This window comes from Rhinopithecus roxellana, chromosome 10 (genome assembly GCF_007565055.1).
Source record: "Rhinopithecus roxellana isolate Shanxi Qingling chromosome 10, ASM756505v1, whole genome shotgun sequence".
In the NCBI taxonomy this organism is placed as follows: Eukaryota; Metazoa; Chordata; class Mammalia; order Primates; family Cercopithecidae; genus Rhinopithecus; species Rhinopithecus roxellana.
In genome coordinates, this window is record NC_044558.1 from 130,024,669 (window position 1) to 130,040,046 (window position 15,378).

Consider the following 15,378-nt stretch of genomic DNA (forward strand, 5'->3'; position numbering starts at 1 on the left):
AACACACACTCTAATGTTTCTAGTAGAAAATTATGCCTAAATCTGGCAGGGCGCGGTGGGCCACGCCAGGGAGCCACCGCGCCCTGCCTATAATCCCCAGTGCTTTGATAGGCCGAAGTGGGTGGATCACCTGAGGTCAGGAGTTCGAGACCAGCCTGGCCAACATGGTGAAACCCGTCTCTACTAAAAATACAAAAATTTGCTGGGCGTGGTGGCACGCACCTGTAATCCCAGCTACTCGGGAGGCTGAGGCGGGAGAATCGCTTACACCCGGGAGGCGGAGGTTGCAGTGGGCCGAGATCACACCATTGCACTCCAGCCTGGGTGCAGAGTGAGGCTCCGTCTCAAAACAAACAAAAACAAAAAGCAAGCAAAAAAACCTCATTAAATTTGAAAAATGTGAAATCAACTTCTTTGCTGTATTATAAAGCTCCATTTCCACCCCTCTTTTTAGTTTAGGAAGTTTACCGTTATAGGTGAAGTAATTATTTTGTGAATTACAAAGGTAAGTAGGTTCTTTCTTAACAATCAGGATGTAAACTTAATGCTGGTGAAGTAATTAAACATTCTGAATGTTAATTAAACTCAGTCCAGTTAAGGGTTTTATTTACTACTAACAAACGTATTCACCAAGTAGTAAGTGCTGCAGGGAATCCCAGACCGTTTTCCTCCATCAAAAAGGAAAATTAAGAGGCCCCAATACTTTACTTGTAGCATATCCAGTTTCTACCATTCCCTGTAAGGCACTGAGACGCAAGATTTCATGGCCCACTCGGGGTACCCTGGCACGGACATCGGGTCGTTCTAGTGTTGAGCTTCAAAACTATTCCTTTCCTTCCCTTTCTTCTATATACCAGACTCTAACCTGTTCTCCCCAGCTTCGAATTATTCTCTGTATGGTCGAACATCTTACTCCACAAATAACTTAAGTGCTGCAGTTGTCTTACCCAAATACCTGAACTCAGCTTGTCCCGAGTACTGCGATCCCGTGTACTCTAATGGGAATATAGTTAACCCAGCTAGTATGAGGTCCCCAGTACACAGCAGCTCCAAGATCAAGGCGACTGAGTAACACTGCTTGCCTAGACTCAGGACAAGTTCGGAGAGTGATCCTAGGGTTATTTTAGAACGTGTCCTTTGCTTCCCACAAAAATTCGGTCGTTAACTCGAGCCCGGATGCCCACGATCTTTCGGATCAGGTGAGCTAAAGCTTCAATGCCTTGAGGGGCTTGGCAGGGCTGGGGCTCATCCCGGAGAAGCAGCCCCACTTTCCAGACCAGCAGTTCCCAGGGATGGGTGTGTGCTAATCGCAGGCCGACAAGTCCACCGCGGTACAGCGGTTCCATTGTGACGGAAGGCAAGAAACCCCGCCTCCACCCCCTGACGCAGCGCGGGCCCCGCCCCGCGCGTGACGCCAGCGTCAGGCCAGCCCCGGCATGCTCCGCGGCCGCCCGCGGTCGAGCGCCGACAACAGGAATTTTTCCCGAGAGCGGCCCGGGCTCAGTTCAGCTGCTGTCCAGACCCGGATCGGCGACACTGCCGCCTCCAGACGTTCTCCTGCCGCTCGCCCGCCCGTCCGAGCGCCCCCAGCCCTCCCACGAGGGCGCCCCGGGACGGAAGGATCCACCAGTCTGTCGGCGCCCGCCGTTCTCGTGGTCGCCGTCGCCGTCGTCGTGGTGGTAGTCTCCGCCGTCGCCTGGGCCATGGCCAATTACATCCACGTCCCTCCCGGCTCCCCGGAGGTGCCCAAACTGAACGTCACCGTTCAGGATCAGGAGGAGCAGCGCTGCCGGGAGGGAGCCCTGAGCCTCCTGCAACACCTGCGGCCTCACTGGGACCCCCAGGAGGTGACCCTGCAGGTAACGCCCACACCTCAGCTCTGGGTCTCTTATGTCCCTCACGCGGCTGTGGGAGTCCTCACCACAATCGCCTCTGTCCCACGATGACCGAGGAGGACCTAGCGCAACATCTCCTCCCTAAGTCCGTTGGGAAGTGACCCTGTATTTCCCCTCACACCTAGGAAGGTCACTCCCCCTTCCCGTCGCAGTTGCTCTTTGAGATTGACCTGAGGGCACATTTTCTCTTTCTAGAAGCGGCTGCGTAAGTGACGCACCCATCCACAGGGGGGAGATTCCTGTTGATAGTTGCCCCTCCTCCCACACCCCAGTCCACGGTCACTGCAAAATGAACCTTTCCACTCCCCTTGCACGGGGTCCTCGACTACCTCCTCCCGTCCCATCAGTAATGCAGTCATTAATCCTCTCTGATATTTTCCTTCCTCTCCCCTCCCCCTGCGATGTGCTTTCATTGATGCCTCACACTGCGTTTTGTCTTCCCAAACCCTCCGATTGGCGAGCGTACTCTATTCCCAAAGTAATGACCACGACCATGCATCGCTAGGTCGGTTCTTAGGTAGCACCACGCACATTGTTTTGTTTGAGTCGATATTTCTGAATTATTAAAGCCGTCTTAGTGAAATTAATACCTGATACTAGAAGGAGCAGTGTCTTGTGACTATTTCCTTTTCATGGGACACCGTATTGATAGATAGAGAAAAAATTGGGAGGAGAAAAATCCCTGAGACGCTAGGAGTTTTCTAATAAGTTGGAAGTTATGGTTTCCACTACGTGATTTTTTTTTTGAATACTAATTTGTTTTTAGCTTTAGTTTCAGGAACTAGATACGAAAATAGATCTCATTTTCTCCTTTTCCCTTGCAAACAACAAAATACCCAGTAATTTTCAAGGCTGGGATATTTGGGATTTGTTCTAAATCTGAGCAATAATGTAAGAACATTCATTTGAATTAGCCAAACCATCTGCCTCGTTTTGATGACTAATTTATTCACCAGTATTTGTTGATTTATTTGCTAAATTCTTTGCTAAACTAGCCAGCCACCCCAGAGATGAATAAAACATGAGCAGTGCCTAGGGCTCAGAGCAGTTCCTGACACTTGGGTTTTCATGTGTTAGTTTCAGTTCTTATTGCCTAGAAGAGTTTTTAAGCAGATTAAAAGGACCCGTATGTTTTGGAAAAGAAACTTGTTAGACAACACATTTTGAAATTTAAGGGAGTATTTGTTAGCCGAGTATATGGGAAATAGTGAACGCAAAGTGATTTTTATGTCATTTAAAAAATATATTTCCCTTAAAGGAAATGCATCTTCCAAATTGAAATTCAGTACTTTTTGAGTTTATCAATTTATTTGTATTTTATTATATAAGGCTCTAAAATTTATTAAGATGATTTATTTTCTGGCAGTCATTTACACATAAAACATTATTAATTAAAGAGTGCTACTTCCTGGTAAACTCCAGCGTTGGCAGATCAGTTACTTTTAAGCAGTGAGTTTAAAGTTTGAAGCTTTGAAGACTGGAATTTCCTTTGATGTATTGGTCTGTAGAATAGTAATGATAGCTACTGTGGGGTTAGATAAGTTATATTTTTTTATTTTAGTCGTCCAAACAACCATATTAGGTAGGCACTATCTCTTTTTTAGGTGAAACTCAGTGAAGTAAGCCAGGATGTAGGTAAAAAAGGGCAAAATGTAGTGACATTAAACCGTTTTTGCTTGTTGGAAAGTAACTACGTGTGATTAAATATTGGTTTCTTGTAGCAACTTTTAACCTAAAGACCTTTGGGTTTATAATCTGAATTTTTAATATTTGTAAGTGCAGGTAAATACTACCATTTATTTTCCCTAAGATGATTATTAGAAATACATTCCCTCCATGTGCAAGCAAAGCTTTGGTCTAGAAGCTGGCCTAAAAGCATCTGCTAAGCTGAATTGATGAGTTCACCTTTCAACTCAGTAGATCTGGCGCCTTGTATTCTAGGTCATTACAAACTCTACTTTCATAACGCTTCAGAATTTCTTTAGTAAATCTCAATGGAAATATTTTCTTTTGAGATTTCGTTGTATTTCCCTTGAAATAGATACAAATCATACCTCACATTTCAGAAGAAGTATGTATTATATAGTTAACAGAATATAATGTAATTTTAGAGCAGTCGAGTGTCAGTAATGTAGCCAGTTTTTTTTCTCAGTATTTTTCTAACATTTTTGTATGTTTAAGATATACTTGAAGTATACCTTAGAAACTTACTGTAGTAGTACTTATCTGGTGATTGATTATTCCTGCAAGCTGAACTATCCAGAATATATCAGAAAATAAAAAGAAAAAGCAAACTAAAAAAAGACTAGAGTCAAAATGATAGAAAGCCCAGTCTTTGCTCAAAACTTGTGGGCACATGCAATAATATATCTCATTTTAGTTAGAATTCCTGTTCTTACTAGATTAAAAGAATAAAGTATAAAGGAGGTGGTGAGGTTTTCAGAGTATAGTAACAGAATAGGCAGGGTAAATCTAAAACAACAATACAGCCACAGTGCTTTATATTTAATAGTCCTTTACTGTTTATAAAGCACTTGCACATACATTCTCCCAACTATCCTGTGAGGTAGATGTAGACGGTACCGTTAATATATATTATATAGTTAATGAAACCGAGTTTGCTGTTTACAAATGGCAGATCTGAGATGAGAAACCATCTTATGAATTATTGTTCTTTGACCAAGAGTTTTGTTTGTATATTATGATTAAAGCAGGGAAAGTGCTTCTGTATAAAATTAATTTCTTAAAAGCTTTGGCTCATAAAAAGATTCTGCTTTCAATTTCCCTTGAACATAAATTTGCATTACTTTTTTCATATGTGACACCATTTTAGGAAAAAGGGATCACTTCAGCTTTCCTTTAGGATAGTGACTTTTGTTGTGTAACAGCTCTCTAACTTACTTGAAGATTTGGATTTTTAATTTTTATACTTTTCTTTGGATAGTCATTGTATAAAGGAATAAAGAATCAAGTCACATCTCAGGTCCAAAATAATTCTCAATGGACTCTTAAAATTGTTTTTCATTTTCTGAAGAGCTGATGAATTAGTGTTTGGAATATTCCAGTTATGTTGTCTCAGGATCTTTCTGTTTGCAGTATTAAGCAATGTTGTTTTTCTCACTAACTTGTCACTGTGAATTTTTCTATTACTTGGAACTTATAGTAGATAATGGCAAAGGCTTCATAGGTAGGATATTAATACCGTAATTATTATTTAACTTTACAAAACTAATGTATTTATTCCTTTATTGGGTCTAAATGAGATTGTTTGCTGTATGGTACCTTATAGCAACTTTGTTTTTCAATGACAGTATGTTACAGTACTCAAGAGCATGAGGTTTGAACACAGTGCTAGTTTTGAGTCCAGATTCTGTACTTTACTAGCTTTGTTACCCTGGTCAAATCATTAAACTTCCTGTCCCAGTATCCTGAGCTATAAAATTGATCCAGTAGTTGTCCCTACCTCAATGGGTTATTGTGAGGGTAAAATAAATGCTATCTTTCATGATAATTGTTATTGCTGCTGAGCACCTACTATATATTGGATGCTTGAATCAAAAAACAAACATTTGCTCTTTGAAATTCCTAGTCCTATGGGGAAGACAAATAAGAAAATTACAACAACGTAATGTTTATGGAATGAACATTCAAATTTAGTTCACATGCAAAGATTACACAAGAAGTTTCAAAAATGTACTGTTCTTTCTGCTTTACTACAGGTTTTTGCATGTTTTTGAATGCATGTTTTTAAAAATCTTTTCATTATGTTTTTTAAACATATGTGTACTATCATGGAAACTTATCTTTGTGTTAGGTTGTGTAGCTACACAACAGTTTTCATATCCTTCCTCTTTCTAACAGTGTTGGAGGTAGTTACCTAAATAGTCTATTAAGAACCTGTAACCACTCTTAATATTGATAGTTAATATTTTATATTGGTCTTTGTCTTAAAGGAAGAAGAAAAAGCCAGATCTATACAATTGCTGTATTAAGTTATGTCTCCATTAGTGTTCTAATATAATAATCGATTTTCTTTTCTGTTTTTAAAAAAATGAGTTTGTTCCTTTCAGCAGTAGCTTCTGAAAAGTCTTAGGTAAGCTAATATATTAAGTTACGGCTAATTTTTTAATACATTAAAAAAGTAAACAATATATTAGTTTACTTTCCCTAAGAATTATAGGAAATCTTGAGTCCTATAGATACGAATAAGGAGTCATAGTTTATATTCAATGTAACTTTTAATATTAGTGGTTATATCCAGTTTTCTGTTTCCTATTCCCTCCCTGTTTTCAGCATTTTAGAATAATAAAGTATATAATGTTTAATAGATGCCCATCAAAAACATGAAAAGTTTGTTAGGCTCCCATGTGTTTTATTAAGATGTGACTATGAAGTCAGGAGCCTAAAGTGCTAGTTTGTTTTCATGTATAATAGCCGTGTAACTTGGACTATGTAAACTGCATCATGTATTTTTGGGGACTGAGCATAATATGGAAAGAGGATGGTTTTTCAATATTATTTTCTGCCATTGTAACCTTTGGCAAGTTTTAAAGTCTCTATAAAATGGGATTACCTTGGAAAATAGTCATGAGAATTCAATGACATACCTACAATTACGCATAGTATGTTTTGGTACTACGTTCCTCCACCTCTCATTTCCAATTCTCCCATCCCAACTGAGAGAATTGTGAGCTCCTAAAATTCAGTAATTCTGACACATGTTTTTTGTACTAGGTATAATGCTAGTTTTCAGTAAGAGTCCTTGGACAACTAACTGTAGCCCAAGTTAGGCATGGAAGAATGTAGGACAGAAGGCTTCATAGAAGTAGGGGTACCTGAGCTAAGCTTTGAAGGGTAGATGAGATCAGACTGAAAGGAGAAACATTTCTGAGCAAGGAAAACTGTCTCACAAAGGCAATGAATCTAGACTTTGAGCAGCTTACTCATCATTTAGGACATCATGGGAAGCCACTGGATGTTTTTATTTTTGTATTTTTTTTTTTTTTTTTTGAGACAGAGTCTCGCTGTCACCCAGGCTGGAGTGCAGTGGTGTGATCTCAGCTCACTGCAACCTCCACTTCTGGGGTTCAAGTGATTCTCTCGCCTCAGCCACCCAAGTAGCTTGGATTAGAGACCTGCGCCACCATGCTTAGCTAATTTTTGTATTTTTAGTCGAGTTAGGTTTCACCATGTTGGCCAGGCTGGTCTCGAATGCCTGACCTCAAGTGATCCACCCACCTTGGCCTCCCAAAATGCTGGGATTACAGGCGTGAGTCACCACGCCTGGCCTGGACATTTTTAAGCAAGTAAATTATATCACGTATTAGAGAAGTGACAGGCAAGAATGTAGAGAAGGGTTGTTTGAGGGAAATGTTTTAAATTGGGAAATAAGTCATCACTCAGAACACTGGTTTTGAAACTGGCGGCTACCATACATTAATAGGATGCCAAATCAATACTGTCTTGAGACCATTACAGTTTAAAAAGGTAAGTTAGAATAAGTAATGGTAGAGGATACACCAGACAGCCTTGCAAGTAGTAAGGTAAGTACTCTTTTTTTTTTTTTTTTTGAGATGGAATTTTGCTTTTGTTGCCCAGGCTGGAGTGCAATGGTGTGATCTCAGCTCACCGCAACCTCCGCCTCACGGGTTCAAGTAATTCTCCTGCCTCAGCCTCCCGAGTAGCTGGGATTACAGACACCTGCCACCACGCCTGGCTAATTTTTGTATTTTTAGTAGAGATGGGATTTCTTCATGTTGGTCAGGCTGGTCTTGAACTCCCAACTTCAGTTGAGCCACCTGCCTCGGCCTCCCAAAGTGCTGGGATTACAGACGTGAGCCATTGCACCCGATGGTATGTATTCTTTTGTGAAGCGTGCTTTAGTTTTATATAAAAGTATCTATGTAGTGCCGGGGGCGGTGGCTCACGCCTGTAATCCCAGCACTTTGGGAGGCCGAGGCGGGTCTATCACAAGGTCAGGAGATCGAGACCATCCTGCCTAACTCGGTGAAACCCCGTCTCTACTAAAAAATACAAAAAATTAGCTGGGCGTGGTGGCGGGCGCCTGTAGTCCCAGCTACTCAGGAGGCTGAGGCAGGAGAATGGCGTGAATCTGGGAGGCAGAGCTTGCCGTGAGCCGAGATTGCGTCACTGCACTCCAGCCTGGGCGACAGAGCGAGACTCCGTCTCAAAAAAAAAAAAAAAATTATCTATATACATATTATATCAAATGATAAATACATTTCTTCCTGTGTATTGCATTTAAAAAACTTGAGGAAATAATTTGAGAGAGATTGTTGGGTTAGTCCAGACAAGAGGTGCTAGGGCCCAGATTAGGACAGATGAGATGGAAATAAGGTACAGATTTCACATTTCAGAAAATAAATGTGCAGGACTTGTTAATTGATTGCAGGTTAGGGAAGAAGATTAAGGTGTTTTTTGTGGGGGAAGGAGTGGATGACAAAGATAGGGAAGTAGTAGAAGACCTTTGTTTAGGAAATCAGAGGTTCTATTTCTCTTTATTTTGTTTTCTAAGGAGTTATTTTACTCTTTGATATACCAGAATGGCTATAAATACATTTTTAACATTCTTTTAAAAATTTTAAAAAGAAAGCAAACATATAGAAAAATGGACGAATCATAAATTGTTGTAAAATGTATACCCACCCCAACCCAGGAAAAGAAAATTAATTTCCAGCAACCGAGTGTCTTCATTTTCCTTCTTAGTCTTGCTCTCTCCCTCCCTCTAGTGGTAATCATAATAGCAGATTTTTTTTTTTCCTAATTAACAAAATAGAATGTTTTGAATTAGTTATTTTTTGAAAGTAAGTACTCTGAGAAAATAATAAGTGAGTGAAGGTCTTTGTACAAGAAACCATATGAACATGAAATAATTTAGTTTTACTGAAAGGTTGTACCACGATACTATATTAAAACTGAATAGGAGAAAAAAAATCAATTTCCTGTCATCAGTATTCTATTCACAACTGTTTTATTTTTATTACCTTCTACTTCTCCTAAACCTATTTTACATATTTGCAATCATATATATAATTTTATATCCTTTTTTTCACTAGCCCTTTATAAACATTTTCCCATGTTTGAATGGGAGTATAATTTTTATAGTCACAAACCTAATATTTGATGATCATGTTAAACATAATGTGACTTAGTATTTATTATTTTTTAAATTTTTACTTTTTTTTTAAGGGATGGGGTCTCATGCTGTCATCCAGGCTGGAGTGTAGTGATGGTATCATAGCTCACTGCAGCCTTGTACTCCTGAGCTCACACGATCCCTTCTACATCAGCATCCAGAGTACCTGAGATTAAAGGTGCATGCCACCATGCCTGCTTAGTTTTTAAATTTTTTGTAGTGATGTGGTCTTGCTGTGTTACCAGGCTGGTCTTGAACTCCTGGCCTCAAGGGACCCTCTTACCTTAGCTTCCCAAAGTGCTGGGATTACAGGTGTGAGCCACTGTGCCTTGTGTCAGTGTTTTGCCTCTTTTTGAATTTTATATAATGGCATCATATGAAATATGTGTTTTTTTAAAATTTTGCTTTGGCATATGCCCAGATTTTGAGAGATTTATTCAAGCGTGTATAGTTGTTATTCTTTTCCATGACTGACTAGCATTCCGTTTTAAGAATACACCTCAATTTATTTGTCTCCTACTGTTAATGAACACTTGGGTTGTTTTCATGTTTTGGCTATCACAAATTAGGTTTCTTACAAATATACTGCTTTTGAACACGAATATCCATTTCTGTTAAGTGGATACCTAGAAGTAGACTTTCTGAGTCATCTAGTTTGTGTATTTTCAGCTTTGTTAGACGCTTTCAGTTTTCTGAAGTGATTGTCCCGATTTATATTCCTAACAGCAATATGTGAGAGTTTCAGTTATGGTATATCTTTACCAATAATTGCTATTGTCTGCTTTTACTTTTTTCTTTTTGGTGGGTATTGGAGTATCTTATTCCAGGTATAATTTGCATATTCCTGATAACTACTGTTTTGTGAAAGGGCCATATATGCAAAGCAACCTCTAAATGTGGAAGGAGCTGAGAAACCAAAAAAGGAGGCAGACAAATCCAGTTCGTTGGTTTTGGGTGACTTACTAGGGGAAGTTAGATTCAGAAGTGTGGTCTTGGGTGGCTGCAAAACAGGTAGATCTCTACCTCACAACCCCTCAGACCTAGGTCTTATGTCTTGGGGAAAGTGCATGCTCTGGAAGGAATGTGTAGGTGGCTATGGGTGACACAACTTCTGATTTCTGCAAGCCAGCATCAAGGGTTGTTTTGGGTGAAACTTACAATGAATGGACATTTCTACAGAAAGACATTTTTTAGGCATTCTTGGACAAGGGTTAGTCAGAAGTTACATGGTAGATTAACATTTTAAAATAAAGTTGCTCTTGTTTCTACAATTAGTGCATCTTTTTTCTGTGTGGGGGGGGGTTTTTTTATATGTGTTCTATTTTGTGGTTCCTGTTCAAGCCTTTTGCTGATTTTTCTATTGGATTATCTGATTTTTTCTCAATGATTGGTAGATGTTGTTTATATATTCTAGATGAGTCATCTCTTAGAAATATGTTTTCAATGGTTTGTAGATGTTCTTTATGTATTCTAGTTGCGTCCTCTTTTAGAAATATGTTTTCACGTATTTTCTCCTGCTTTGTGGCTTACATTTCCTTTTTTTTTCTTTTTCTTTTTTTTTTTTTTTTGAGACAGAGTCTCATTCTGTTGCCCAGGCTGGAGTGCAGTAGCGCGATCTAGGCTCACTGCAACCTCTGCCTCCCGGGTTCAAGCGATTCTCTTGTCTCAGCCTCCTGAGTAGCTGGAACTGCAGGCACACGACGCCACGCCCGGCTAATTTTTGTAATTTTACTAGAGACGGGGTTTTACCATATTGGTCAGGCTGGTCTCAAGCTCCTGACCTCAGGTGATCCACCCACCTCGGCCTCCCAAAGTGCTGGGATTATAGGCGTGAACCACTACGACTGCACATTTTTATTCTTAATATTGTCTTTTGATAGTCTTAAGACTAACTTTTCAATTTGTTAATGGATAGCATGTTTTGTGTCTTGAACAAGAGATCTTTTCTAGTGCCAAAGTTATGAAGATATTCCTATTTTCTTCTAGAAGCTTTATTATTTCATATTTTACACTTTGATGTATAAGCCATCTAGTTGATTGTTATGTATGGTTTGAGGTGGAGGGATTATGATTCATTTTTTTCCCAAATGGCTGTCAGTTGATGCAGTATCATTTGTTGAAAATACTTCCCCATTGCAGTGTCACCTTTGTCATAAATCAGATGGCATTATATGTGGATCTGTTTATGAATTCTGTTCTGTTCTTTTTTTTTTTTTTTTTTTGAGACATGTCTCACTCTGTCACTGAGGCTGGAGTGCAGTGGCGTAATCTCGGCCCACTGCATCCTCACCTCCCGAGGTCGAGCAATTCTTCTGCCTCAGCCTCCCCAGTAGCTGGGATTACAGGTGCCCGCCACCATGCCCTGCCAATTTTTTTTTGTACTTTTAGTGGAGATGGGGATTCACCATGTTGGCCAGGCTGGTCTTGAACTCCTGGTCTGAAGCGATCTGCCCGCCTTGGCCTCCCAAATTGCTGGGATTACAGGCGGGAGCCACTGCACCCCGCCTGTTCTTTTCTTTTGGTCTGTTTTGTCTGTTACTGCAGCAGTATCACTCTGTGTGGATTACTCTCAATCATTGCTACAGGACTTGGTATTTGATGTAGTTATTATAGGCTTTGGTATAGGACTCCAGCTTTGTTCGTTTCTAAGATTGCCTTGACTATTCTTGAATTTTTAAGTTGCCATATAAGTTGTAGACTCAGTTCTGGAATTTCCCACAAAAGAAACTGGATAGGATTTTGATTATATTTTGTAGAATCAATAGATAGATTTGGGGAGAAGTGAATTCTTTTAACAAGATTGAATCTTAAAATTAATAAACACCATATATGCCATTTGTTTAGGTTTTTAATTTCTCTCAAACTTTTGAAGTTTTCACTGTGGAGATCTCACATGTTTTATTTGATTTATCCCTAGGTATTGATGCTTTTTGATATTATTGTAAAGGGTGTCACTTAAAAAATTACTTTGTTGTTGGTATATAGGATTATAATTAATTGTTGTATACTGAATTTTTCACATTCTAAAGGTTTTTATGTAGATTATTTTTGCATTTTCTCTATGTAAAATCTGAAAATAATACATAATTGCTGTCTGTCCTTCTGTCTTTTTGTCTTACTGCACTAGTAAGGACCTCTCTAACACACTTGAAAAAGAAGATGAAAGTTGATAGTGGGCATCCTTTATTTCCCAGTCTTAAGGAGAACATTTTCAATACTTTATTGTTAGGTATGATATATGCTATAGATTTTCTTTAATGACTTTGCCAGATTAAGCAAGTTTCTTTTTATTCTTAGTTTGTTAAATATTTTCATCATGAATGATGAATTTGGCCAAATGTGTTTTCTGCATTTCATGATGATTATAAGATTTTTCTTAATTTTTCTCTTATTGAGGTGAATTACTTTGATTTTAAAAAAATTTAAATGTTAAGTAACCTTTGCATTCCTGGAGAAAACCCTATTTGGTTGTATATATTCTCTTTTTTATTATTGTATCAATTGCTAATATTTTGATTAGGATTTTTGCAACTCTGCTTATGAAAGAGATTGGTCTGTAATTTTCCTTTCTTATAATGTCCTTGACAAGTTTTGGTACCAAGTTCGGAGGTATTTCTTCTTTTTCTATTTTTGGAAGAGAAGAGTTGCTTTTAATAATACATGTGTAAGGTCTGTAGTGAAGTTCATTTCTTTATCATTTGTGTTGCATTATTGTCTTCATACATTTTGCTAAGAAGTTATCAACTGTGTTAATCTTTTCAAAGAACAATTTTTGTTTTGATGCAGGATGTCACTTTGTTGCCCAGAATTGAATGCAGTGGTGCTATCATGGCCCACTACAGCCTCAACCAGGTGCTCGCCCCATGCCCAGCTAATTTTTGTATTTAGTTATTTATTTTGTAGAGATAGAATTTCATCATGTTGCCCAGGCTGGTCTTGAACTCCTGAGTTCAAGTAATCTGCCCACCTTGGCCTCCCAAAGTGTTGGGATTACAGACATGAGCTATCACATCTCAAACTTTTGAAGTTGAGTTTTTGACTGTTGAGTTTTTCTATTTTATTGATAGTTTTGTTCTTCGTTATTTCCTTCCTAATCCTTTTTTTGTTTTCGAAGGTTAATTAGCTGTTATTTTTCTAGCTTCTTGAGCTGGAAGCACTAATATTTTGCCTTTTAAATTTCTAATATATTATTCATTACATGTCTTTGTAAGTATCCAGAAGTCTTGACTTGCGTTGGGAAAGGCAGTCTCATGCACACAGCCTTTCCATCCCTTCTCACCAAATAGAAGTGGGCTTTGGGCCTGAAACACTTTCTTACCAAGAGATAAGAGTCCTCACAGCCTGTGCTGGACCTATTTTTTCCTGTGTGGGAATATTTTTTCCGGTTTTAGACTCTGTGTGTACTACTTTGCTCTGCTTCAGCATGTATGTCATATGTCACTTGGCTCACCTACAGTGTCTCCCCATTGGGGAGGGGATGGAGGGGTGGGTTTGGTCTGCTCTAGCCCAGGAGGGGTTTGTGTAGGCCAGTTGTTGGCATCAGCTGCTGGGAGGAACTTGCTCACCATGGGAGACCAACACCCATTACTGAAGCTGATCTTGCTTTGTCTCCTCTCTCTGTGAGTAAAGCGTTGTTCCATGCAGTGCTTGACTGCGCATCGTGTTTTCTTTGGTGACTATGATACCAAGAAACAATGAACAGAAAGAAGTTCTAAGACTTCTACTGTTGATATTAGGTGACAGATAACCACTTGCTTGACAATATGTGTTTATTATCATTTAGTTCAAAATGTTTTCTGATTGCCATTGTAGTGTTTTTTCTTTATCTCACTTATTTTGCATGTGTATTTGATTCATTTCCATTGAGTTGATGCATATTTAATTTTTTAAAAAAATTGTTATAAAAACATAAAAATTTATTATCTTAACCGGTTTTATTTGGTATGTATGTTATTGATATCTAACTCATATCCACTGTAGTTTGAGAAGATACTCTAAGTGATTTTAATCCTTTGATATTTGTTGAGGCTTGCTTTATAATGAAGCCCATAGTCAGTTTTGGTAATGTTTTGTGTAGCCTTGAAAAGAAAGTATGTTCTTGGCCAGGCACGGCCTAGCACTTTGGGAGCCTGAGGTGGGCAGACTGTTTGACTCCAGGAATTCAAGATTAGCCTGGCCAACATGGCAAAACCCTATCTCTACAAAAAAATGCAAAACCTTAGCCGGGCGTGGTGATGCACGCCTTAGTCCCAGCTACTCCGGTGGCTGAGGTGGGAGGATTGTTTCAGCTTGGGAGGTTGAGGCTGCAGTGAGCTGTGATTTTGTCACTGCACTGCTGCCTGGGTGAACAGAGTGGGACCCTCTCAAAAAAAAGATAAGAAAAAGAATATTCTGTTGTTGAGTGTAGGGTTCTGTGTATGTCAGTTAAGTTGGATTTTTAATTTTGTTGTTTGGAGCTCTTATTACATAATGATTTTTCTCAGCTCAAAAAAATGAGGTCTTGTAAAAAAATAGTGTAATCTATAAACATTAAAAAAATTAAAATTGAGGTCTTGAATGGTATGCTCAAATTTCCTACATTTATTATGGGATTTGTTTAATTCTGTAAGTTTTTGCTCTGTATCTTTTGAAGTTGTATTGTTGGATGCATACCCATTTAGAATTTTTATATCTTCTGGGTGGATCAATCCCTTTGTCATTATAAAATGTCCCTCCTTTAGTAATATTTCATTAAGGTCTATTTTATCTGTTATGAGATAGCTAGCTACATCAGCTTTCTTCTCTGTATCTTTTGTAAGCAGCATATAGAGTTGTCCTTTCATATCCATGGCTTCTGCCTCCGTGGATTCAAGCAACTGCCGATTGAAAATATTAAGAGAAAAAAAAGATGGTTGTTTCAGTACTGAACACTTGTAGATATTTTTTCTTGTCATTATTCCTTAAACAATACAGTATAACAACTATTTACATAGCATCTACACTGTATTAGGTATTGTAAGTAATCTAGTGATGATTTAAAGTATGTGGCAGAATATAAATAGGTTATGTGCAAATACTACATCATTCTATATAACAGACTTTCAGAACCTGTAAAATAATATGAACAAAAAAATTTAAAACAAAATTTAACAGGCTTGAGCATTTGTAGATTTTGGCGTTGTTGTGGGGGTGGGGTCCTGGAATGAATCCCCCTCGGATACCAAGGGGATACAGTGGGGCCGTTTACAGATCCTCTAGAGTGCCGTCTCCTTTCTGTCTGTCTCCCTGTCTTTCCGCTTTACTACTCTGTCCTGCATACTCTAGCTGTTTTGATATCCTCCGATGCTC

At 38.9% G+C, this 15,378-nt stretch overlaps 1 protein-coding gene across 1 annotated transcript in view; it reads left to right on the forward strand.

The window, feature by feature from the left end:
- The first annotated feature begins 860 nt into the window (after positions 1–860).
- ETNK1 (ethanolamine kinase 1) overlaps positions 861–15,378 on the forward strand; it is a 61,508-nt gene continuing 46,990 nt past the window's right edge. Inside the window, exon 1 of the mRNA XM_010376253.2 lies at positions 861–1,859. Coding sequence (XP_010374555.1) covers positions 1,437–1,859 — 423 coding nt within the window. The 5' untranslated portion in view covers positions 861–1,436. The remainder of the gene's footprint in view (positions 1,860–15,378) is intronic.